Raw genomic sequence first — 27,996 nt, forward strand, 5'->3', positions numbered from 1 at the left:
CGCGTGACTTGACGCGCGTTGGGAGCAATGGTTTGTATTGATGTGAGCGTTGGCGTCTCCCTGTCAGATGAGCGTGTGTCGAGGCCGACCTGTGGTCAGTCACCCAGAACACTGTTGGAGGCCAAAGTTTACAGTAGAGCCTGTATATCCAGCGGCTCTTATCTCCCTCAGAGGACACAGAGAGCCGTGAGACCGGTGTGGGCGATACATACAGCATGTAGCCAGGACTGAGGACGACTGTGGTGCGTATGTCTCATATCATTTTAGATGAACATGCCTGTAATCATATGAAGAAGTTGTTATCTCTATGTCCGGATGTGGAAATCTGTGTGACTGTCACCTCTCTGGTCTCCATGGTGGTTGCTTTTTCAGCCTGTTCTCTCTGCCTTGGCCCGCTTTCTGCTCCCGTCCGCTGCACTGATCCGAGCCCCGGTGACACACGCTGGAGCTATGGGTGGGAGTCTGGGCTGCCACCGCTCCATCCCCAAGGACCCGACGGACTTCAGCTGCGGCAAGCGCAAATTCAGCGCTGCGTGTAACTTCGGCCACATTCTGGTGAACCAGGAGCGGCTAAACATCAACACTGCCACTGAGGAGGAACTCATGACTCTACCGGGAGTCAACCGCACTGTTGCGCAGAATATCGTGGAGTACCGGGACTGTATCGGGGGCTTTAAAAAGGTGGAAGACCTGGCTCTGGTGAGCGGGATCGGGGCCACCAAACTGGAAGTTATCAAACTGGAAATATGCGTCTCCAGCAGGACCAGTTCGTCTCAGCACTCCCCGTCCTCCCTGCGCAAAGATCTGGATCACCAGTCCTGCACTGGGATGAACATTAACACCGCTACCCCGGCGCAACTCATGAGCATCCGAGGTATCTCGGAGAAAATAGCCAAGAACATCGTGGCGTACAGGGCGGAACACGGCCCGTTCAAAAGCATCGAGGACCTGGTGAGGGTCAACCACATCAACAGCTCTCTGCTGGACAAAATCCGCTTCCAGGTGTTTGTGGAGCGCTCCAGGGCGCCGTCCACCAACACCAATGGAGGGTTGACCTGCACCACCAAATCCCATCCCAGCCCGACTTCTTTCAGCCTCATGAGCGACGACTTGGATCTCCCACCCGGGGGACCGACCCAGATCATCTCTGTGCGGCCCAATGTGGAGCCCCCTCCTGGCCTGCGGGACGGGAAGCCCGTGGTGCGCCTGGGCACCTGGAGCCTGCAGGGCTGCTCCTGCGACAAGGCCAACAACCCGGGGGTCAAAGAGGTTGTGTGCATGACCGTGCTGGAGAATGAGTGAGTAGAACTTCCCGGCTGACCTGTTCTCATTCATGACATCTGAAGTGTCAATTTAAACTTAATCAGATGGTGTTTTTGTTGATTCAGTTCCATAGCTGTTTAGAAGTTTATGTTTTAGAAGAAACAGCTAATTTGATGTGGGCCATCATGTGAGTTATCATGTTGTGCATGTTGTCTTTAATAAGCTGAAATCAGGTTCACTCTCGGTCCACTCTTAGCACAGAGGCCTCTTGATAGGAGGAAAGTATCTCACAAATTATGTTGTGAATTCATCAACAATTTTGGCAATTTGCTTAATTAATTTAAGTACAACATTACCTAGACTTTTAAGTCACGTCGTAGTTAAGATTGTGCTCCCGTGGTGACTATTCTCAGCAAATTTCTCAGTTTTGTAAATGAACTTTGCAGTGGGTAAACAAAGCTGAAGTCAAATTTTATTACTGTGTTTAAGGTCATGAAAACAGAAACTAGATTAACCATTATGTTTTAAAAAGGACAGTTAAAACACTTCAAAGTACTCATCTTTGCTTGTTCAGGGACCAGACGTTGTCTTGACTTTTATTAATAAAACCCATTTATCAGTAATGAAATAACACTGGTTGACTTTTTTGGACTCAGTGGCTAGTAAAACTTTTTACTTTTTTTACAGGATGCTTCAGGCAAAAATTACATATATATAATTAACTGTTTCCACACATTTATTATATTCAAACTTAACTGACCCAGGTCAAGTTCTTTGAGAACCACCTGGTCAAGAAACCATCACAATGACAATAAATAATCAGCAGTATACAGCAGAGTATAAGATAAGATAAGTTAAGATGAACTTTATTGATCCTTTATTGATCCTACCTCTATACTGAAAAAATATAGAGGTAAAATAAATTAACAATTTACAAAGTACAGTACACACAGTACAATATACAGCTATATACAAGTCCTCATAAGGGAGGAAATGAGAACTACACTGTTGAGTTGTACAGTCTAACAGCAGTGGGAATGAAGGACCTGCTGTAGCTCCTTCCTACACTGAGGGTGTAGCAGTTTGCTGCTGAAGGAGCTGCTCAGAGCCTCCACTGTCTGATGCAGAGGGTGAGAGGTGTTGTCCATGATGGATGTCAGCTTGGCTAACATCCTCCTCTCACCCACCTCCTCCACAGAGTCCAGTGGGCAGCCCAGGACAGAGCTGGACCTCCTGACCAGCTTATTTAGTCTCTTCCTGTCCCGGTCCCCAACAGACCATAGCGTAGTGAATATCAGAGGCTACCACAGAGTCATAAAAAGTCCTTGGGAGGGGCCTGCACACTCCGAAGGACCTCAGTTTCCTCAGATGGTGGAGGCGACTTTGGCCCTTCTAAAGTAGGGCCAACTAATTAATCAGAACATTAACAATATCACACCATGGCCGAGGGCAATATCCAAATTGCAGGAGATGCAATATTTTTAAATGAAAGATTGCATTGCTACAGAGATGCCCTGATTTACAAATTGTATTCAGTAGACATGAGGGGGGCTTGCTTGTTTCGGCAGTTACCACAGCATAATTCACATTATTTTCATTTTTAGATTTTTTTCCTCAGTGAAAATGGAGCACAAAAAATACCACTCTCACTAAAACCGTGACTCATATTGCAGTATCTGTCAAAGTATTTGCAAAATGGCATTTCTGTATATTGCTTAGCCCTAAAATAAAGTCAGTGTATTTAATGAAAAACACCAAACAAGAATAGGTAACATGTGAATATGGAAGAACAGGGTAACATCTCCATTCTAAACTCTCTACGAGGCTGTTCATCATTATTAAAGCTGCAAATGTCTGAGCCAAACTTACTTTAAAGTAATGGGTACAAGCTTTGTTTGATTGTTTAACTCACGGTTTTGCTGTTTGACAAGGTTTTGCTTGTAAAGTAAACGAGTAGGGAGTAGAGAGAGCAGTGACCATGCTGTTTGCACTGACTCTGACATTTAAGCAGGAAAACAGGCCTCTGTGAATCCAGGTTAATCTACCAGCTAAACTCTGACAACAGTCTTAAGAATAACTCTGAATAACTAGATTACTTCAATGGGATTCTACATATATTTGTTCGACACCAGGCTGCTCAGATTACTTTATTGAAGCTGTTATCTTAGGCTGAGATAGTTACAGTAAGTGTGACATGACTTCCAAGGTATTTACTTTGGTCTGCTCACGTGAGTGTTTACATGCTTGCCATGTTTGTTCATAATACACCTTTGTCGATCAGGGTGTGACCAGCATTACTCAGTGTCTGTTGGCACCAAATTACACTATCTGGGTTTGCCAGATGAAGTGCCTGGAGCTGTGCAGTACCCTGCCTGGCTGCTTTGAAGAGTGGGGGGAAGTCATGAGAGGGCATTTCTGTAGAGCATGTTGTTACATCTGAAACCATTGCCATTAATTTGTGTCCTCTGCAGTGTGACCATCATATGATCCATCCCAGCTCCTAAACATTCTGTTCGCTGTCATAAGTAGAGGTCCCCACACCAAAATTGGTTGGTCATTTTTGGTCATTTTAATGTAATTTCCGATAAAAGAAAACATATGTCACTGAACATTGCTGAATGCCTTTGTCAGATCATCTGCTTCTGCTAAGACACAAAGTAGACCTTATTCTGATTTCAGATTGTATACTTGTTTTTCATACAAGCTGAACTGTCATGGTCTCACTTCAATTCTAAAAAAAAAAAAAACCCCTGATATTATTGAAAAAAACTGTCCTGGATGTAAGATCTTCAAAAGATGCTGTACACTGTCACACAGTGCATGGAAATATTGGTCCACGTTCATTTGATCACCTCATGAAAGTATTTTTCTGCTCAGTATCTAAGGCCAAACAATTAGTAGCACAGTCTTATTGGTCATGTTGTACAAGGTGCCGGAGCTGGCCCAGTCCTTTTTTGGTATCCAAATGGTTCTGCAGAACTGTTGGCTGACAATGAAAAGCAAAGAGCAACAGCCACAACAAGACCTTTTAAGACTGTGCCAGGTGAAATTTTTTAATTAGGAACATTCTTAATTTTTCTTTCCAGCATATGACCATTCAACAGTTCACAGTACATCCATAGCAGATTGAAACCAGTTGGCTTGTTCTTTAGCTGTGTCTCTCCACCGTGTTCTCTGGAGTAAAAATATGGACTAACACTAGTTGTTTCAGATGCATGCTGGGTGTGCTGGTTGTAGTCTTTGCCAAATGCGTGTCCTCACATGCAACTTTAACAGAAAGCAATGAGGTAGCCAAAGATGATATGAGGCAACGGCCTTGGTAATCTTTGAACAAAGTGTTTGTCGGACTTTTATAAAAGCGCCTATGACCTCTTTTCAGACAGTAAAATCTTTTCTAAACCATTCGACAACCGTGCCCTCCTCACGCAGCGATTGGTCAGGCATGGGGAGGCCGAAAGATGACGAGGTATGAGCTTCTCTTCCAAGCTTTCTTTAAAGAGAAAGCTTTTGGGGAGAGACTGTCTCACCGTTTGTGCTATTTTCCAGGTTCATCCAATTCATTGTGTCTTTCCTGTTTCTGTGACAGCAGGCTTTTCATCTTGCCTCGAACTGGCTCTGTGTAGAACAGATACAACACTTCTGCCTTAATACAACGTTTTTGTACCAACTAATTTGCCTAAAGCATATTGAGACCTTAAGACAATGCAGTTACGTGGCTTTTGTTGCAGTTAGTTCTTAAGGCTGACTTGGGTTTTTCTGGAACCCTAAGGGTTCAGTTTTCTTTAGAAAGTGAAAACTCATGCAGTGCATCATATCCCTTACCCCCCCCCCCCCAAAACAAACAAACAAACAAACAAAAATCTCTCCATCACATTTTTGGTTAGGTGGCACATAGTGGCACATACTTTCAGACAGTATCTTCTTTAAAACATTCACAGTGTTTCGTGCCGTTGTACAAAAGTCTCATACATAAGTAGCATGTGAAGAATGAAATGAAGCTTGAGTTGAAACCACGACCACTTCCACACCTCCACACACCTGGCCAATCACTGCATGCAGTGGGCATAACATAACCAGATGCTTTTAAACAATTCAACTTTCTCTGACCTATGGCTCTGGCCAGCTTAAGACATGCTGATAGTGAAGGCCCCACAAAATGTTCAGTTTACTGTAGAGAGTTTGGTGATTGAGATTTTCTTCATATAACATGATTGCAATCACCCCTGTTTTTCAGGACAATCATTAAGCTCGACCACACCCAAACCTGCAAACAGCAGGTAAAGCCTGGAGCCTCACATAGCAGCTCCATTTGATCAAAGAAAGCCTGTCATGTGTCTCAATTAGAGCCTTCTCGTTGCCTTTGACTCCATCTGAGATCTGCTTCCATCTCGTACCAAACCCACCCATCCATTTAAAAACCTCCACCACTTCCATCACTCATGCCCCCCACTTCCTGTGTTCCAAAGTCATGGGTAACAACCGTAATCGAGATATTGTAGGGATCATTGTTTTTGAGGCGGAGGAGGCTGTTGAGGAGATACGGTGTGTTTGCACAGGGCTTGGGCTCTCCTGTGTGAACAATCACAAGATCCAGCCTGAGTTTGCACACTTCCTGGCTTTCTTCCAGGCACAAGCAGAGAGCTACTATAGTTCAATGAACTCCCACTTACCAAAGGTTACGCAGCAAACTGCGCTGAGCCACCACAGCCTCCAGGGCCTGCTGATGTTAGTAATCAGCCAGCCATTAGTCAGCCACACACTGGGCTTAAGGGAAGTGAAAGAACCACCACTAGCTCTTAAATGTAGGATTTATATGGATAAAGGTGTGGATGTGAGCTGCAGTAGTGAAAAGCTGTGCTGCTGTCAGTTCAGCTCCAGGGATCCTCACCTTCTACATGACAGTTTGAAGACGTTTCTGTTTTTGGAGTGTTTGTTTGTGCTTCGTCAGTCTGTGGTTCTTTCACCATGTGACAGAGAAGAATGTGTCTCTCTCAAACATTCACACGATCCCTGATGTTGTGTCTTGCAGTACTGCGCAACTTCCAAGCTGCATTAAGCAAGAATTCTATGTGACAAATAAAATACAGCCTTGCTGTCTAAACCATGAAGTGGGATGGCAACAGGGAATACGGTGTGACAGCTTATTTTCATCCAGTTTACCACCGGATACTTAAATGCACACAGGAAATGATGAAATTAATGATGAATTAAAACATAAAAATGAGGAGTGGCGTGTCCAAAGAACAGTGCTGGACATACTGGACATTATCATTTGTCTTCGATTTCCTTTTGTATGAATCGTTCTGGACAAGCCAGGCCAGTAATCATGAAAGCACAGTGTGCACTTCACTGACATGACTTTAGTAAAGGGAGTAATCTCTCATTTTGGGAGAAAGTATTTAGCCTTTCCATGAATGATATGAGGTCAAATTCAGTGCAGTGCCAAGCTGGAGTACTATGGATTTGATTGATCAGCTGGTGTTCTATTGATTATTTTTTGGGCAATCAGACCAAAAAATAATATCACAGCATAGTCCTCTAGCTGGCTACATGACTCCGTTGGTCGTCATTAGATCCTGGAGGAGGAAAGTCAGTGTCAGCTTTGAAGCCGCAAGGTTACTAAAGGTTGTTTTTGCTTTTTTCATTACAATGTCAAGTCACAAGGGTTTGTTCTCAGTGGTGCTGTGTCTGTAGTCAACTGCCGAGCTTGCTGACAAGGCTGATGATCGTAAGAGCAGCAGCCTGACATCACACATAGTTCCTATGAAAAGCCATCTGTAGCCCCTCAGAACGGCAGTGAAAAGGGAAGAGACACCACACCAGAAGTCTCATAGCTGCTGTGGTTTGTTGTGGGTTTTTTTTTTTTTTTTTTTTTTTTTTGCTAATTGACTACTCAGTTGTGTATCTGACAAATCAGTTACTAGGCAAACAGAATGCGGGATTTCAAAGCATGTAACCAAGCACAGAATAGAATCTATAGCTAACGTACTGACTGAAATCCAGGTCTGTTTGCAGAGGTAGCTGACGGGTGATAGCTGGTGTGTAGTGTTTACACCACAGTGACGCCAATTATATGATAATGATTTGTCTGTGATATTCCTAGTCTTTGAGGGACAGGCATACAGATGGCTGCTGCTGTCATCACTCTCTTGTTAATTATATTACCACCTAATCAGATCTTCTCCTGCTCCTTCTTTAGCTTATCAATACTCTACGGAGAACTACAATCTCATAACACCACTACAGAGTGACTGTGATTGGCTGCATTTACGCGGAGCACGTTATTCGATTTCAGCATCTCATTTATTGTGTAAATATCCTTCTGATAGTTGTCTGTTTTTCAGATTCTGTATTTGTCTTTTTGCCCATCTTTGCACAAATAAATATATAACTCTTTAGGGAGTCAATCAGTGCAACCCAATCAGCTTTCTAAATAACGTCCTCCTCTAATCTACTTTTATGTTGCACATTGACCTCAGCTGGGTGAAAGGTGTGCTGCCAACACCAATTTGCAGGTATGTAGCTAAATAGTTGGTCAAATGTAGTACACTGAACAGCTTAAAACAAGCCCTCAGTGGATATCCTAAATGGTGTGGTCCTAAATGTTTAACAGCGCTACTCACAAAATGCAATCTGTCCTCATCCTGGAAGTTACAGCTACCAGCACAAATGTGCTTACTTCGTCTCTCCATGCTGCTCTGCACTCTGAAACGCCCACTCAGAGGCTTGAGAGAAATGAAGCCCTTCCAATAAATCCACTCAGAAATAAGACTAAAATATAAGACTGAAAATCATGCTGACATTATTTCTGTCTGCTTTAGAGAGTGACTACATGCGATATAGTTGTTAGACTAAGTGAACTGAGCTGTACTTCAGCAGTATCTTCTGACTGAGCTGTTTCTTCAGTAGATAGATCAGCATTAAACTAATATTGATGGCAGTCAGTACAGGTCAGATTTACTTCCTTTCACAAATGAAAAGCATTTGGCTCATTCGAGGTTCATTCAAGGTGTGGCTGCAAACAGAGACACAACATGCCAGGAACACGGTTTGGACAACATTCTAGTGTTTTGTTCTAGCTCATTTGCACTGATAACCTTTCTGGTAGGTTTCTCCGGCTTCTGATGATATGTGACAGGTAAACATTTTGTTGGAGTTTCTCTGTGCTGTACTTTCATGACCTCACTTGGAAAAATGAATCATGTCATGGCTTTTGGTCAGGCGTTGTTAGTCATAAACACACAATGCTGTACTATGTGTAAAAATTGGTGGAGAAACATACAAGTGGATTTGTTCCTGCTTGAAGCCAATTGGCTCCTGTTTTATTAAGCCATTGTTTTTAAATTTTGAAATGTTCACTGAGACAAAAGTCTGTTGAGAAAGCGTGTCCGTCTCATTCCCCAGGGCTCAGGTTGGCTGTAGGAAATGTAGCCTTCAGATTTTGGCAAACATGATAATATGCTTTGTTTGGGGAGTCATAAAAGAAGATAGATACTAATCTTATGTCTGTTTGTTAACTGGGGAGGGAGCTACCCCATTCATTGCATGCACTGGGATACCTGACCATTACACCAGCAGGGTCTTTAATCAAATTGTGTTGTAAGAACATAGACCACTTTGCAACTATAATAGATTTGGAGTGTTTCTGTGGGAATTTTTGCCCATTCATGCAGTAGAGCATTTGTGAGGTCAGGTGCTGATGTTGGACAAAAAGGCCTGGTTCACAATCTCCGTTGGTTTTGAAGTCAGGACTCTGTGCAGGTGAGTCAAGTTCTTCTACACCAAACTCATCCAACCATGTCTTTATGGACTTTGCTTTGTGCACTGGGACACAGTCATGCTGGAATAGAAAAGAGCCTTCACCAAACTGCTGCTACAAAGATGGAAGCAAAGCATTGTCCAAAATGTCTTGGTATGCTGAAGCATTAAGATTTCCTTTCACTGGAAGTACGCAGCCTGGCCCAAACCCCTGAAAAACAGCCCCATCCCCATACTTATGTCTACATAGTGTAGATATAGTGCAAAGATTGGAAGCAGACGGAATCTTTATACAAAGCTGGAATGTTGAACTATATCTTTAACTTAGAGAAAAACTAGCACTAAGAAATATGCTGGCATGTGATGGCCAGTATCCATTAACTATGATCTCATATGTTTACAGTACCTGCACCAAGGATGCAATTAATTTGAAATTAATGTGACAAACACAAAATACATCTTCACCCCCGGCAGAGCCACTGCCAGGCTTTCTGTGCAGCCGGGAGGGCATGCACCTATTGGTTAGTGCAACATACACAAGCCCAGTACAACTGCTGAGATGATTCACCCAACATCTGTACAGTAGGCCAGGATTATGAGACAGTCAGGCACAGTGTTTGGCAGCAACATCACACACTCCTTTAATCCCTTCACAGACTGACAGCATTATGAAAAATACACACATGACATGCTGGATGTTCACATTTTCAGTTTGTGCATAGTACTAACTGAGACAACCTAAAGGATTCCAGTGAGACAGAGGCCAGCATGGGTGCTGAGGTCATGAAGACAGGGTGCTGCAAAGGTCTGTGCTGAGCTGACGCAGGGTGTTGGGTGCTCATGTGGAAATTTCCATTGGCGCAGCATTTCATTGTAGGTTGACAGTGAGTTAGGGGCATTGCCCAGGAAGCCCTGCCAACCAGGAGTCACTCGGTCCAGTACAGTTCTCTGAATCCTGCTTCTTTTGATAAACAAAGCTGATCTGGCTTTGTTTGTCTCCTGCAGCAGCAAATCAAACTGACTGACTGTGGTCACTAGTAAGCTAAATGGAAGTCCGCATTAATGAGGGGGTTTGCAACAAAAGATGCATTACCTTAGAAGTACTGGAGAGACTGAAAGTTTGAAAGCAAATGTGTCATTGTGCTTTTCAAATTTAGAAATGGGCAAATCTGAGAAATGTAATTTGTAGTAAAAAGTATAGTTGATATAATCACTTTTTTGCATGCCATCAGAGACATTCTATACCATTTTAACTATGGAGAAAATGAATCAAGTCACTTAAAAATAATGTCAAATACATGCTTTTGTGAAATTTATTTCAGAGTATAAATGTGCAGTTTTTCACAGCTTCAGAAACAGCTCACATTTGCAGGTTGCGTTGCATATATTTATACTGCTTTTTAGCTTAAATGAATGTAGTAGATGTTTACAAGTCAAGATAAACGTGAAGCTAATTTTACCCTTGACATACATTCATAGTTATGTATCTTTGCTGATGAAAAGCAGACTGTTGGATATAAAAGATTTTTACCTGACAGTGGCCACAAAAAAAAAGGCTACAGGTTACAGCGCTGATAGAGGAACTAAAACCAATGTGACGGTTTTTACAAAACAGCAGTGAGACGGACTGAACCACCCCAAAGCAGAAGTGCATTTATCATCGCCGTCAACACCACATCATGCCGTGTGCTTTTTAAATGTGCCTGCTGTGCTGAACTGCAGCCTGGAGCCCTTTTCCTCATTCAGGGATAGAAAATCCTCAGAGGCGTTATTTCTGTTCAAGGTCATCTCCGCTGCTGCTGCTGCTGCTGCTGCTAGTCACTTCTGATTACGCAACCTTGTCTCTGCCCTCAGATTTGCTTTAATCTGACAATGCTGATGACTGTTGTGCTTCATCATGTTCTGTTTGTGTCTGCGCGGCAACGGTAGATAAGGGGTAAAATATTCACTGCATCGATAACAAGCTCTGTTGTCATGGTGACGCTGAAGAATCCAGCTCAATGTTATGGAGTGTGTCTGCAACCTTTGATTGTATGTTTGCACTTATGTATGCCTGTGCTTATTTTCATCTTTTTAAAAGCACATCAGATTAACTGTATCTCCTATGGACTCAAACTCTTGACCTCTGAAGGCCTGATAGAACAATCACAGCACTGGCTGCATCACTGAGTCTGCATCTTCACATCCTGATGACAGGGCTGAACCTCAGGTCAGCATAGTGTGTGCTGGGATTGAATCCCTGCCAGTAGACACAGGAGGATCTGGATCTAAGCCAGAAAGAGTGAAGCAGGGTCTCTGTGAGAGGTTTTTTTTTCATACTGTAAAGCGATCAGGAGAGGAAAGGGGTATTGTCTCTGTTACTGCAGGCCTGTTTGTTCTGAAAACAGGATCCATGAACTTGTTTAGCACAAAGGCAACAAAGTTTCTGCTACGCTGTGTGTTATGCAACGTGAGGCTGTGCTGTCGGGTGGAGCAGGATGGTCAAGCAAAACCAGGAAAACTAAAATACGGATTATTAATGGTGTTTCATTTGTAAATTACTTGATATTGTTATGTAAAGAGTTCTTTCACCTTTAGCTGTCTGTTTTTGGATGCTGATAATCTAGTCTGGATGTATGTTAGGCCGGTTTTACAAACTAAAACTATACGCTCGTCTTTGTTTCATTCAGAAGCCAGAGAGACATGTCAAACACAGATCTCTAAGTAGTGATAAGATTATTCTGAAGAGCTGTGATCGATTTATTTTTAACAGACGTAAATCTAACGTACACAGTTACTGGTAATGGAAGTTTAAGTTTAAGTAATAGTTGACACTAACTAATGTCAAAAGAAGCAAACTAGGAAATAAAGATGTGGGGTTTTTTGTAAACAAATAGTTATATTGTCTTGAGGCCCAACAGATATTCCAAGCCAATTTTTGAGTTGTTTTTCTTTTCATACCTAATCACTTTGCTTTGGTAAAACGAGTCCAGGTCTGTCTCCCAGGCTAGTGTGTGTTGTTGGGGGGAAAACTGTCGGTCAAACCCTGGTCCAGACCAAGCAACAAAACAAGAGTGCTAGAAAAGATGGGTGTCGGTCCACTTTCGTGTGGACTCTGTGGTGTTCCAGCAAGTGAGCCAGCCATCATCCATATGCATGTGTGTGTGTGTGTGTGTGTGCAGGATACAAACAAAACGGCAACCCACTCATGCTATATGCTTGATGGCATGAGTAGTGATTAAAAAAAAACTTTGCAGGGTACCTTTATTCAGTAAAACTCCCTAAAACCTAGCAATATTTATATATAACGTTCATAAAACTTCTGGACACTTGGTGTTTGTTGATCATCCATTGTTATTGTCTACAGTTGTGGCACCATTTGTCTTCAGTAGTTGTTCCTTGAAAACTTCATAAATACTAAATGTGATGACACAATTTTTTCCATTTAATTTTTGGCCATTTTCATACTGCCATGAAATCTACAGGGTCTCCAGGATCTAGGATCAACCCTTTCTGTTTTGGACAATTAAAACACACTGCTCCATCCTTCGGCCAGAGTGACCACAATGCATACAAAATATCCCCTGACCCCCTGTTTGCTAGACAGCATTAAATCCTCACCAACACATCAGCAAAACTCTGCACAGGACATTTAGGGCTCAGCCTGTTCAACTTAAAGACACTGAAGATATGTCTTAACAGACCCTGAGATTTCCACACATTTTTTAACTTCACTTCACCCCAAAGCCTCTTTGTGGATGTGTTTGGGATTAAGGTTTACATACCTAGAAGTAGTCCAAAATGTAGCAGTAGAAACTTCATAATTACATCCTGCAATCTTAAATGTTTTTACATTAATAGTACACAGTGAAAAGAGTATTAGCCCCCACAGAAATTGTCTCCATTTTTTGTAAAACTTGGAGCATGAGGTGAATGATGTTCTCCCTGGCATATTCTGTGTGACATGAATGCTGCATAACAGAATCAACATGGCGGTCAGTCAATGCAGAAAGTCGTCTCCTTATGGCTGAATTTCCAACCATGTCAAGGATTTGTGTTGCAACTCCTTTATGTTCTCCTTCACAAGTGCTGACTGATTACATTACACATGCTGCTGGTGCTGGTCACCGAGCCTTGGTGGAACACTCATCTATATGAATGTGAGTCAGTCTGGAATGTTAACAGAGCCCCTGTAATACCCAGCAGCAGCAGCAGCACTTCACTAATAGAAAAGACTATTATGCAATATGATTTTCTATGTGGCTGATTTCAGATTAGTAGGTTAGAGGTGAATGAGGTTAAAGCATTGCCACCAACTTCATTTCATTGTGTTGCACCACTGTGAAACGGTTTAGCATATGGTACTGCAGACTGACCTGAGGGTGTGTATTAGAATAATGCCTTGTGTAACTCAATGAAGCAGCAGTTTTTCACTTCTGGTTCTGATATAGTAAGCAGCTCAGATTGAGCTCTAGAAGATTGTGGGTGTTTGGAAACTTATTTAATTCTTGTTTCATGACTATTTAAGACTTTCTTCATATGCAGAGGTCATTTGGAAAAGTTACGACGAAAAGACGTCAGTCCAAATGAAATACTAAAGGATGCTTTCCTCACTTATGTTGCAAATGAATGCAAAACTGTTCCTCTTCAGAGCCAACTGGAGGCAGCAGGAAAAGTGCTGGTGCCTCTCAGAAACCTTTTGCTTTTTATTGTGCTGACTGCTGGTCTGGAAAATCATTCAAAAAGTAAACAGATAAATGTTTATTGGAGTGTAAAGACCTCTCCCTTACAGTGCACAACTTTGGCAGATAGAGTTTTAAGACATCTGTCAAAACTCATATATTCTCTGCTCTTTGAGTCATTAAAAAAAGTCATTTGAGGAGCTAAATTATTTGTTATGTTGCAGATCCAGTTTGGGTTGTACTGCTTCTATATGTTGTGTCAACACTGAGTCTGCTACACAGTGTAAAATTTACTTTGTGCATGATAATGGAATATAACCCTGGTTTTAGCATTATACAACATTAGTGTGTATGTCAAAAATTGAAATCCAAAATTTCCAGTGTGTTCATTTTAAGTAGACGTGTATGGTTTGGCAAACCTTTGTGTTACTTGCCTTTGAATTCAGGTGACTAAAACTAATGACTTTGATCATTTAAGGTTCTGTTCTCCGACTCGAATTACAACGCACTGCTCGTTCAATGAAGTAGTTCCTCTGAGAACTAATTCGGAGAACTCATAGGCTGGAAAGAAGAGTTCCTGTCGAATTTGTAAATCTAAATTTTCATTGCGCTGAGCACCAGATACAATTCTGTTCACCTTCACGTATTTGGGTGGAGTTAGAAATCGAAGTTAACAGACACCTTAAAATCAAATAATACCAAAACCATCATATATGGCTGAATACCAGTGAAAGTAATTTAGAAAATGTCTCCCTTCCAAGTGTTGATCCTCACTGGTTCTAGTTTCTGTCTTTGATGCTGTTGTGTCCTAGAAACCAGCTATGAATTAAAGAGTGCTGCGTAGGTAGTACTGGCACACTTAAATTGAATTTTAATGATTTTGGGTGTATTTGGGTAGATTTTTTTTTTCATTCTTTGTATTGGTCAAACTAAAGGCTGGAGGGCAATTTTTTCATTTAGGTCATATGTTGGAGTATAAATGGATTATTTAACAAATCACAAATTAATTTGGACCAAAAGGGTGAGGCTGACTATTACTATGCGGCTTTTGAAAGAGGAATAATTCATCCTTCCTCTCATAAAAAGATGATTTTATAAGCAACAAAATAAACCCTTTCAACATAGACAAGGATTTTGTAGCTCCAGCCTTTCATGTTATGACCAGTATCACATCGTGACTAATGTTAGCTAACAACTAGTACTTGGTTTACTGTTTTAGCATCTAGCTCTCAATCAGGCCACTTAGTTATGTCTTTAAACTAAGTGACTCAAGAGAATCTTGGGAGATGAAAAGAGTGAAATATTAAGCCACAAATTGCCCAAATTTGCACAATTTTAATTTCAAAGAGACCATATGGAGATTTTGAAATTTCTGACTTTGGCATCCCAAAGATGCAGTATCAAAAAGGTTTCATTCAGCAACACATGCAGCTATCGCACAAATGTGTATTGCACAAATTTTCAGTGGTACTGTATTATTTTTCTGTAAACAAATACTCATATCATTAGATATTTCAGTCACAGGAAAATGTGCTGCTTTAAAGTGGCTTTAAAGAGTTAAAGTTAAGTTAAACAGTTTTATTATACAAAATAAATGGTGGACACAGTTAACGGTCAAGTTAGTATGCTTAGTGTGGATATGTTGCTGTGTGTAGTTAAAATGTGAATATGTAAATGTAAAACTCATCCTCTATTTCTGTTTCCAGCATCAAGTTACTGGCAGTGCAGGACCTGCTCGAGCGGGAGGCTCTTGATAAGGTAAATTGGAGTTTGACACCTCACTGTTCTCTACCAGGGTCACATTGGTTGATTGGAAGGACTGCTGCTGTATGTGTTGAGGGATATTATGAATAGCTGCAGTGCAATGAGACTCACCCTGCAAGGAAATGCACTCAGAAAGTTTCACTTAGCATTGCTCTTTGGTGTTGCTATTATGCAAATGTGTCCCCTTTCCTACCAGTCTTCGCCTTTCTATCTGTATGAGTGTGTGTGTCTGTCTCCCGAGTGTAAATGTCTTCTATTTCTAGTCTCACATTTGGGTTTGAACTGTGTTAGTGCTCTCCTGTGCTTTCATTACTATAAATATGACAGTGGTTGCTATGGGTTGGAGGATTTCTTAAGCAACGTCAGTAATAAGGATATATCGGACTAGTTTTTGATTCATGTTCTTTTTTTAAATATAAGAATTGATCAAAAAGATGCCGGCACATTTTGGCTGAGAGCTTCGAGCTGTGACAGCCAGATTTCCTGAACAGTGGTTCTCAAAGTGGGATTCAGGAACTCAGGGGTAACACAGTAACAGAATTTCTGACTGTTTTGGTCATGGGTTTCGCACTTTCCTGTAATAAAAACAAGCAAGATCTTTATTAAATGGGGGAACCAGGAACAAAATTTTATCAAATTAGGGGTCTGTGGTCTAATTTTTGTGAGCTTGATGTGAAAAAGGTTTGAGAAACAACTGTCCCAGAAGACAAACTCAAAAAAGTCTTTGTTACTCATAACAGCCTGTGGACTGATATCTATGTAAAGGCCTCACAATCCAAAGGTTGTGGTGTTTATGTCTGCTTACGAGTGCTTTGCTTCTATTCCACTCCTCTACAGTGCCAACAGTGTGCAACGCTAGCTAGCGTTAGCTTATAAATGAAGCCTAACATCACCAAACAAATGGCCCCCACCACAATCCAGAGTCCAACCCAGTCTAAAGACTAAAATCAAAGCCAACATTATGGTAAAATGTGAAATATTGTAGTTTTAGCCAGCCGATATAAGCCAACATTACACTTATTTCCTAATATTGACTAATATGTTACTGTAAGTCCGGAGCTAGAATCAAGAGATGAAATTAACCTAGTTTAGCATAAAAGACTGGAGGCAGAGGGAAACAGCTGAAAAGTACACTTCAAAAGTACACCTACAGTTTAGTAAACATGTGTCTCATTTGTTGTACTGTACACAAACAGCAAAGTGTTAGATGTTAAGTGTTGTAACTATTATTTACTTTCTTTTTTGACTAATTTTGTGCAGCATTTCCTGTTACAAAGAGGTTGCCAGGCAGAGTGAGCACCAGTTTTGGTTTCGGTCCCTAAATAGGCCATCATAGGGCATCAAAACTGAGAACCTCAATGTGATCATTGTACATGGCTGTTGCTCACCTTGAATATCTCATTCTTGGAAAGAAAATATAGACTAACAAATTAATTCAACTCAGTATGAAAAACAAAGTCAAGAACATATTTTTGGTTAATACAACATGCAACAACAGCTAGAATATTCACACTATTTGTTCGAGTGCCATCAACCTTTGTCTCAGAAATGTTTAATGTCACTTTGATGGAGCAGTTTATACTCTGACAGAGGATGTGTAGTAAAACAACAATAGCACAACAGCTAATTCGCTAACAGGGCTCTGTTTTGATCTCTTAGTTCCTTTAAAGCTTGATAAATTTTGTAATATTAAATTCTTTTGAAACTTAGCCTGCCAGTAGGATTGCTGGGGGAAAACGCTGGATAAACTCACAAACAGAACCAATGTTGTCGTACGGGTCAGATCACCCACTGTCTCGCTCAGCAGAGATGTAGAGTGACGGCATTAATACGCAAATGTCAGCATATCCATAAAATGTCAGAGTTCAACAGTGCACTCTGAGAAGTGTGATGCGTTCCTGTTCAGCCTACACGCTTGTTTGCATACGTGCAATATCACTTTCTGTATTGGCTACCAGATGGATCCTTGGCAGAGAAATCAGAGCTCTGTAGAAAGGGAAGTAGGTCAGCAGCAGAGTATTTTGGACAGAAAGGAGGAGGTGCTGGAGGATGAGTTACCCCTGGACAAATGCTAGCCCACATTGCAGTGCTTTCACTCCTGCCAGCCTCCCACACTGATTTTCTGCTTCTTTTCCTATCTCTTCTGTCTTAGTCATTAACATTCTCTCTCTTCATCTTCTGTCCTTGCAGTGTCTCTTCCTGCAAAGTGAATGAGGAATGTCTTACATTTTCTCTTAGATCTTTCACTTCACTTGATGCAGTGCAGCTTGCCACTCTATATTTTATGCCTTAGCTTTGTAAAACTCATTAGGATTCTGTTAAAGGGCTTAAAAGGACATATTCCAAATAAAAGTCTTCACTGAACTCTTCATTTGAACAGTAGGAAAGTGTCAGAGTTTCTCCGCCATTACTTGTGCATGCTGGGTAACTCAAGAGCTGCCGACCTTAAACGGATCTGATGAGCCTCGCTTTCACTGGAGAGTTTAATGACACATGATGATCTAGATTATATTTAATGGGATTTTATACGCTGCAAGAACAACATTCTTTAGGAATGAAGGACATATCTCAAGAGCAGTATTATGTAATTATTGCTTTTAGTATCAATGAAGTGTTGACAATAATTCAGTATTATGATTTAGTGGAATTATATTGTAATAATATTGTCAAATATCTTGCTTTACATATAAATATATGAAGAATTTAGCCTCACAATGAGTGAAGGGCATTTTATGGACTGAATATTTTGACTGTTGTTTGCTTGTGCATGTATTTACAGTGTCAGGATATGCATATATATATATATATATATATATCCATTTTCTATACCGCTTATCCGTCAGGGTCGCAGGAGGGCTGGAGCCTATCCCAGCTGACTACGGGCGAGAGGCGGGGTACATCCTGGACTGGTCGCCAGTCAATCGCAGGGCCAACACACAAAGACAAACAACCACACACTCTCACACTCACACCTAGGAGCAATGTAGAGTAGCCAATTAACCTAATGTTTCTTTTATATAGCAAATTAAGTAGAAATTCTACTGCAGTACTTAGAATATGTCAAATTAGTATCAAGCTAGCAGGCAGTAAACTGCTTAGTGGCCACCTCATCCAAATTTGGAAATGGAGTGAGCTAAACTTGGGTTAACAGGCTGCTACTACCATGACTGAGGACTGAGACTCTCCAACGATCTTATCATAATTTACATCACTTTGAAAAAATAAATAAATATAGAAGTTGTGATGATTGATGTTATCAAAAAAAATGTAGGACAAATAACTTTTGGTGAATAACATAACTTCCACTGCATCTCAGTTTCCACAAGAATTTTCATGTTTGCTGGACTTGTAGCGTGATTTGTAACACAGGCTGTGCACTAGTTTTTGAATGTTGTCCTCTGTCTGTTTTGTCGTCAAGGAAGCCTTTGTCTGTGGTTAGCTTTCAAAGTCAGGATTAGTCATACTGTATAAAAACCTTACTTTTTAGTGTCAAACAGTCTGTGCAAACTCAGTAACTAACGAGCAGTAAATAGCCTACACACGCATACACACTCTGTCCATGTTGTTTTGTGTTGTGTGGATACTGGCAACCCCCAACATTTATCTGGCACTCCTCTCAAGGTTCACTGAGTTCACTGTTGTTGACTCCTAAATTTCTTCATTTGTACATCCTGCTTTAAAGAGGCAATTCAGTTTTTTGTTTTTTTTTTGCTGTCAGACTGAAACATGAGTGTGGTTTTCACCCATGGAAGTGAAAGAAGCTTCAGACAAACTTTTTTTTAGCCTTTATTGAATCAGCCTCTTAAAATTCAGATTTTTTTTTTTCCAAGGGAGACCTGAGAGCAAAACATACCCATAACAAGCATTGCTAACAGCTCCTACGAGCTGCTGTCTTCATTACAACCATGTTACTAAAGAACTGAATAGGATTAGGAGATGATTTTAAACTCCTACCAGTAATGGAGTCAAACATAATCTTTATGGAGGTAGTGAATAAGGCTGGGTAAATTACAAAGTGCCAATGAAATGATTCAGATATCAACAGAGTACTTAATTTGCTACCTTTTAACTTATTAGATCCCGACGAAAGAGATTTTTGTTGCAATGAAATGCAAGGTATGAATACTAGAAGATAAGTAACTTAGCCGTTGATTGGTCTTGCAAACACGGTACGGCTGGCCAACATGAAGGGATGAGGTGCCTTAACATGTTACTTGTAGTATAGCCACTTTCAAATACTCTGGTGGCATCTCAGTGTGCTAAATGGCCAACTCAGTTACACTGTGCTCAACTTCTCCACACCATACAGTGTATTGTAGCTGCTGTGGTAGTGGCCCAGTCACAGGAGGTTTTGATAGCCTACTTCTTGGTACTGGGTTGTTTTGGTCAATGTGAAAATATCTATACCCGGTCCCAAATGTGAGACAATTCTGTCCTTCCAAAATACTGCAGCAGAGGCCAGGATATCTTGACTTTACTTCATAAGAACTGTTTGTAATCAAGCTGTCTGTCACAATTCTTTGATCCTTAAGCCCAAGGCAAGATAACTCTAATGAGAGGTTCATTTCCTCTTTAGAGAGATTTAAACTTTGTTTATGAGGAGATTTTACATCCTCTTCCTGTACTCATGATTAACATTCAACCTAGTAATCAGCTCAGAAATGAGCCTTAGTCTTATACCTGGTCTAGACCAGGTGTTAGAGTAGGACACGCTCTGCCAGGAAATTCCTCTAGGCCTTGGGCTCCTTGCCAGGGCCCTGACTGGATGCTATGCCTGCACTTTTGTCCTCGCAGGCTGAATTATGAGGGTGTTTTGTGTTCTGGCGAAGTTATACTTGTGAGCAATTCTTCCTTGTACATTTACAGGCTCATTGGCCCCTGGAGGCTAAAACTGAAAGTAAATCCCTGCCCCCAACTAAGGATTTTCTTCTCGACTATTAGTGGTTAATTCAAGCTATTAATCAACTAGTCATCCCACTAGGTATTACTCACTAGTTATCATATTAATTTCATTATTTAAATATATATTTGTTGAGGGCATACACAAAGCAAGCTGCCCATTCATGACACTGTTAACAGCACAAGTAGTAATGTTAATGATTCTGTGTGTTAGATGGAACAACCAGCAAGGAGACTGAACATTTTGTTTATTTATCAAAACAAACTATAACATCAGCTAAATCTCATTGTTGAAAAGACAGGAATAAATAAATTCCGACTTCAAAAAACAAAACAAATACTTGTGGACTTATCAACACATTGTATGGTATGTACGCCTGCTTCACGTCTCTCCTGTCCCCAAATGAAGCTGTCTATATCATTATCAGACTGGTCCCCTTTGGTCTTGGAGGGGTTCTGTGTTTGATCCCATTCTGGCCGTGCTCACCAGGAGTTGGAAACAGTTAACGACTTCTTTGTTACAAGAGAAGCAAAGTGGTACATGTTGCAAACATCCCCCATTTTTTAAAAATTAAAATTTGATTGACTATCTTTAGCTGACTCTTCCATTCCATTTTTTCTGACCTAATGTTAGTGTGAAATTGCTTTTTTATTAATATGATAGCTTACTCAAAGATGGGCCAAAGATGTGAAAAGTGCATGCAGTTCTCTGTGAGTGTATATCTGACTGCAGCCTGATTAGAGCTGTGGTAGCACTGTGAGATGACCTGATGGACTTTGTAACAGTTCTTCAGTGTTAATTAGTGTTATCTAGCTGTGTGCCGTTGTTACGAAACCGTCGTGGTTTATGTTTCAGTCCCTGTGGGGACAAAATATATTAACGCTTTGTAGTTCCGTAGATCTGTCAAGCAGTGTGACTAAAGATGGTGCAGTTTATTTTTCACAGTGTGTCACAAGTCCCTGAGCTCCAACAGAAATATCTGAAACCAAATAATGGTTGCATTCAGGCACAAAGTCCCGTTGTGTCACTTAGTTGCCCCTAATTTGATTACTTTGCACTTCTGAAGCACAACATCAACAGAGGCGGGTCCTGCGTCATTAACTGATCTTATGTGGAAAGGTGCCCTGTCTCAAAATCTAATTTTAACATGATGATGTCAGTTTATGTTACACTCACACAGTGCATATTTCTAAATGAAGTTGTGTTCAGTCAAATTACCTTAAGCTTATCATTCAATAAAGAGCACAAATTATGTGCATGAATTGCACATGAATGCAGAACATTAGGATGAACAACACATTTTTTTCTATTTGTTTATTTGTTTGGGACAGTTAACTGTTTCTTAGCTGTAGAGCTGTTTATCTAGATTGTTTTGGCTTGAATTGTATTGTTTTGGTGATAGTTACTATAGAGATGCCTGCTTTCTTTTGAATATAATGACATTAGATGGCAACTTGCGGTACTCAAAGTGCCAAAAAATATGTTTAAAAGAACTTAGTAGCAATGTCTCTCTCCCGGTATATTCAAACATACAACCTTTATTCTTAGTCCCTATAGGTTCAGATGAGGGAAGAAGTCCCCCCTTAAAGAAATCTCTCTACATCTGTGAAGGATATTAAATTAAGATATCACAATATTGTTTAGTAGGCAAGCAGGCTAAATCCTACATATCCTTGGCTGACACCTTTTACTGTTAGACTGTATGGTGATATATGTACAGTGAACTGAAAGCAGCCAAAGATGACCAGTATGATGACCTGAAATGATGCCACATATACACCATACAGCATAACAAGTCCATTAAAAAAATGGTGTCCAGCAGTGCCAAAATCACAGCTGTTGGTCTGCAGCTAACACAAGATGCTCCTCAATGACTAACTGGAGTAGCCACAAAAACCAAAGTTTAGTCCCTATACCTACTTGACATTGACATTTAATGTTAATGCACATGTGTGCTCTGTAGGTTTGTCCATGAGTGTCGGAAAACCAATTAAACTGCTATGTTTAGTTTGCACTGCACACTATGCTTGATGGGAACTGGGAGGCAACTGGGTATTTTTGTCCCAGGACACCCCACCAGGTCGTTCTAGCTATTCACAACATTATGTGTCAACAGAAAAATGTTGTGTGGTTGTGCTTTTATTTACATATTTATGAAGTATTACAGGATACAGTTGTACATTTATTGTATTTTGTAATGTTATGATATGGGGACACGGATCAGCATTAGAAGCTTGCAGATTTCCCAAATGTAATTTGGGGAAAGCTGGAAGCTTCAGCTCCTCCTATAATAATAGATATATATTGTGTATTTTTTTATTAAATTGTTGCAGTTTGTAACTTTGAATATGAAGTGGTTGTCATGTCTGCATGGGCTTCTCATGCAGAGGTCACATATGTGTGTGCGTGCAGGAGGAGTTCCTCTGACTCACACAGAGAGTGTGTCAGGTTAAATTTAGAACCAAAGCAACAGCCTCAGCCTTCGTGAGCATGTTATTTCCATGTCTTTCCTTCCACCTCCTTCTTTTACTTCCTAGCCAGGTTACCAGAAGAACATTACACCATTATTGTTTTTTTATTCCTCTCTCAGTGATGTCAACATACGAGGCATCTTCTTGCTCAGTGAGAGTAAGAGGAAGCTATGAGGCTATTTGAGTTCACTGAACTTGGTATTGTTTCAGTGGCTGGTAAGCAAAACAAGATTTTGGTGACAAGCAGTTCGTGTGCCCTCAAGTGTTAAAATTGTGAACTGCACTTTGTCATGTCTTTCACACAGAAGCTAAACAGAGGTTGGTATGACTAATAATCATAATTGATTATAATAATTATCAACTCCTTGGCACTGACAATGTGTTGAATTTTAGCCATACAAAAGCATTGCTAATATCTCTCAGGCAGATGCTCGGAAGGCAAGAAGAGAAGAAGCGGTCCTTTAAATAATCTTTTACCTACATTATTGGCCTACTATCACTGTTTTTTAATTAATAATTACTACAGAAAATAACCCTTCTAAAACCAAGATATTTGCAAAATCAAGAAATATATACCTGAATATTACCAACATGGGATTTAAAATGTTATTGTCTTTTCATGACACTTGCACACATGACACTAACTAGAAAATAAATAAATAATACTGATAATTATAATAACATATGTGTGTGTATACATTGTGTTTATTGAGTTGTCTGCTGCTCAAGTTAAGAAAGCTAAAATCTCCACTTTGGAGATGTGATTATAAGCACACTGCCAATATGCAAAACATTTTTATTTCATTTTAGTATGTTTATTTGCACCATTTGCAAATAAAAGTCACAAGATATCTCAAAAAGTGACAGTTTAACTCTGCATAAGTCAAATGCCTTAAATACACCAATATATTATCCATAGGACTGTAAAATTTCAAACATTTTTAGAAGCATTCAGCTGTAATTATGGAAAAACAAAATTATTAGCAAAATCTTGCTAATAATTGCTATAATAATTTAATCCGTTTCTCTAATAATTTGACCAGAATATCTCAGTATTATCTTTTAGGTTTTCAGAAAGACTGATGAAAGACCAGAAAATCAGTTGTGACTGTAGAAATGTTAGCCTGGTTAGCTAATCTGGACCTTCTAGGTTTTACTGAAGCATTAACTTGTGGCTTTTTGCCATAGGCTGTACATAGCCAGTTCTTCAAAACTTCAGCAACAGACAAATTCTTTTCATGATACAGACAGCTTAAATTATTTACATCATTGTCAAAAAAACTAACAAATTTGGTGCATGGTGATGACAAAATGTCCTCTCTCTGCTTTGTGTTGCAGTTCTGTGTGGAGTTAAACCAAGGAACGCTGGCCAGCGTACGGAAATGGAAATGGCCTCGAGGACTGTGGAAAAGTGTTGTGTCTGAAAAACCCACTGGACTGTCCAGCAAGGTAATTTGTTTAAAGAGTACATTTTCACTGAATGGCATGCAAGAGCACTGCTGAATTTACCTTTGCCTGATCAGCCCTCACAGCAGGTATACGTCTTATATGAAGAAAAGGCAGTTCAGTGTGATTTTCAAAGGTTCCAGCCGCTCCAGTGAAGCTAAGACTAGCAGATGGAGTCAGCTCCAACAGGTTATATGCTGGAATATGCTGAGCTCATAGCAGATAGCCATGCCTGTTCACAATCAGAATCAGAATCAGAATCAGAATCAGAATCAGCTTTATTTGCCAAGTGTGATCATACAAGGAATTTGACTCCGGATTTTTCTCTCTCCTGTGCACCATACAAAAACACAAAAGTTCTACTTCGACTGGGTCAGCTGTGTGGCACTGGCCCTGGTCGCATAGGATGCATGGAGGTTACTTATACAACCCAGATTGTACAAAAAGTTTAGTTAACTAACCCTCTCACTAGCATGACGCCCATTCATATTAAGAGGCTCGGGAACACTTCAAAAAATTGTTCTTGGTAAATACATTTTGTTTGCAAATGATTGCGTCGTGTTTTATTTATGTTATATGCAGTGTCCCAACAAAGTCCAGATTGTATTTTACAACACACACATACAAGTCTAAGGTTGATATCCAATAAAAAGGTACTGAATAATTATATTTATCAGCATTTGGCCACCTGTCCCACAGACTCCCCTTTCACTTTTGCCCAGCAACTTTCAACAGTTGAGCAACAACTTTCTGACTTTGTTAGGGAGACACACACTTGTAACACATTCATAGTCCAGAGTCGCCTTTTCACACAGCAGGAGATCGTCTGTCCATGTGAGGTGCGTTCTCAAATACGGGAAATGTAAATACTCTGTTTGTTTTAGGTGAGGGTTGGCACCTGATTGTGCCTCCTGCAGGTTCCAGACAGTGCATGTGTGTGAGAGAGAAAGATGACTGCATCAGCGCCAAAGTGGCACATTATTAATTAGTCTCGAGATAAGGTCCAGATTTATTTCCCCCATCGACCAATCACTTGGTTGAAGACTAGAAAGAATTTCAGTGGACCAAGATTTTATTTTCCTGACTACAAGCCCATAGGCAGAGATTGTATTTTTGGAACAATGGGCCTTTGGAGCAGAGCAGTGGGCTTTTGTTTTCAGGATAATGGACTGTTTGACAAATGGATTTCTGTTCAATGGACATTTTTTAGACTATTGGGGTTTCAGAATACTGGGCTGTCCCCACTGAGATTACTAAATCTTATCATCCTATCTTAGTGGACGTTTTCAGTCACCAAGCTGTCTTTTTAATTATTAGAAAATATATCAATTGGATAACTGTGACTAAGCCTTATTAGCTCATCTTTCATCTATAACATTCTATGTCTTATGCCTTCTGCTGTGAGCCTCCTGAGAGGAACATTAAGGCTCATGCAGTACTATACAAAAGAATCCAATTAAGCTATGATCAGGAAATCTATGTAACATTTGCATTTCAATGAATGTGCTCCTTTCTTGTCTCTCTAACGGACTGATAAATAGTCACGCATCTAAATTGAGTGAGTCACAGACTGACTGCTGCTTGAGGGGCTATTAAAAGTCTCACCAACACTCTGAATTAAATGATCACAACTTAATTATTGAAGTTAAGTAAGCCTAAATATAGTTCATATTAATGGCCTTGTGATACAGAAAGTGGTCATAATCTATTAATTAGTAAGATGTTGAGGATGTTTAGTAGTAGATCTTTGAAAGAAAACCTGAACCATTTCGCACAATCCTCTTTTCCCAGGGAGTGAGCTACTCTGGCTTTCTATGGGACTGTTCATCTGGTATTGACCTGAGGGATGCTGCGGTTCTGGAGTCTCCTGCTGCCAATGGCAATGGGACTAATACCCACCCTCGCCTCTACCTGGCTCACTTCTCTGTGAGTAGTGATTGATTCCAAAAACAGACTGTAGCATGCTCAAAGTGTGTAAAATATTTTTCAGTCCTGTAAAGGGATTTTTCAGTTTTGCTTAACTCACCAAAGTAATTGCTGAGATATGGGAAACATTGGAAAAATGATACTGATGGGATACTGTTGATACTCTAAAATGGTCATCAAAAACTACTTTTGCTCACTTCATAATGAAGTTACAACACATTTTTTTACACACATGTTAGAACAATCCTTACGAATAGCTTTGCGCATATCCCTGAGCTTTATTTTGTTGCCAACTGGATTCTGACCACAATCAAATGACTGACTCTTCCCGTTAGGTTGGTTCGTATGAGCTCACGGTGGTGAACGTCCACATGCAGGCGACAGCTGCGTCAGGAGAGTCTAATGGCAAGAGCAACAACACAGATGAGGCCAAGTGTCACCGCCTTTCCCCCACCATCCAGGAAACACTCAAAGGTCAGTCTGTCATGTTAGACCTGTAAGAGTCACCTCTTCCACACATCACACGGTGAATCAGACAATCTGAGTGGATTCACACAATTTGTCCATAAAGGGATCAAAACTTAACTGATCGCGGACAGATCATCATGCCCCTATGTCTTCCATCTCTGACTGAACGTGAATTATGATACTCATGCTGTTCTCATCTATGAACCTCTGCAGGTGAAAAGGAGTTGGTGGTGCTAGGCGATTTTGGCTCCCCTCCTCAGAGCTCAGAATTGGACATACTGAGAAAAGAGAAGTTCTGTCCCCTGATACCATCCACCCAGTTCACCAACATCAGCACACGCTCACCACAGGGCACCCGCTGTCTGGACAACATCTGGCTGAGCCGCTCTCTCAAGAAGATCCATTCTGGTAAGTGCGCTGTATGGGCACTTTTGGACAATATCAGATTTGAATTCATAAAAGGCATGCCCTGGGTCAGACAAGTATGCCAGACTGAGTCTCAGGTTATTTGAGAAAAGTCACTTCTTGCATCATTTGTGACAAGCTGTATTTGTGTCCTACGTCAGATTTCTTTGAAAAGTCTAAGTCTAGAATCAAGTTATCAGAGACAAGTCCAAGTCGTATTTGAGTCCCAAGTCCTAAGTCATTCTTGACAGGTTTAAGTCAGGTTTCAGTGCAAAGTTGAGTCTCAAGTTGTTTGAGACAAATCCAAGTCAAGTGTTGAGCCAAGTCACCTCTGAAGTCAAAGTCAGTTAAAACACATTTTTTTTCAAGATAATGCCAAGTCTTCAATGTGTAAATCCTTTGACTTATGCAGTCCTACATGTTGGCTGACTTCCCGTCTCCTTGTGTCTTTTCCTGTGACAGGACACAGTATGGTGGTGCGGGAAGGCTTGACCAACCCCTGGATCCCGGACAACTGGTCTTGGGGTGGAGTGGCATCAGATCACTGCCCTGTGGTTGCTGAGTTTTATGCATATGTGTCCCCTAAGGAAATAAGCAGGCCTGGTATGGCAGTGGTGGACAGAGGAGACATTATGCCCAAACATGAGCGGTGACAACATCCACGGTCACTGAAGAGAGCGGTGGGAGACGCTGGACTTTGTCCTTTCTGGATCCTGCTTTGTCTTGGTTAACCACGGAGCGAAGAGTTTGCTGATGAATGTGAAGAAGTGCCGAGAATTGCCTTTGGGGTTTCATTTTATCAGTGAAAAATATTAAATGGTAAGTCATAGAGCCATAAAATGTCCAGACAAATTATATATAATGAACTTTAAAAAAGAAATGTGCCAAACATTTTCTATATCTGTATGAAATAAAGAGAAATTAATAGATGTTC

At 40.6% G+C, this 27,996-nt stretch overlaps 1 protein-coding gene across 1 annotated transcript; it reads left to right on the forward strand.

Moving 5' to 3' along the window:
- On the forward strand, positions 1-27,996 carry eepd1 (endonuclease/exonuclease/phosphatase family domain containing 1). Its single transcript, XM_046417741.1, has 8 exons — positions 1-242; positions 373-1,298; positions 15,389-15,440; positions 24,156-24,266; positions 26,055-26,189; positions 26,525-26,663; positions 26,871-27,065; positions 27,525-27,996. Exons 2-8 carry the CDS (start codon positions 451-453, stop codon positions 27,713-27,715), a joined length of 1,671 nt encoding a protein of 556 aa, XP_046273697.1. The 5' UTR covers positions 1-242; positions 373-450; the 3' UTR covers positions 27,716-27,996.

This window comes from Scatophagus argus, chromosome 17, assembly GCF_020382885.2.
Source record: "Scatophagus argus isolate fScaArg1 chromosome 17, fScaArg1.pri, whole genome shotgun sequence".
Classification (NCBI taxonomy): Eukaryota; Metazoa; Chordata; class Actinopteri; family Scatophagidae; genus Scatophagus; species Scatophagus argus.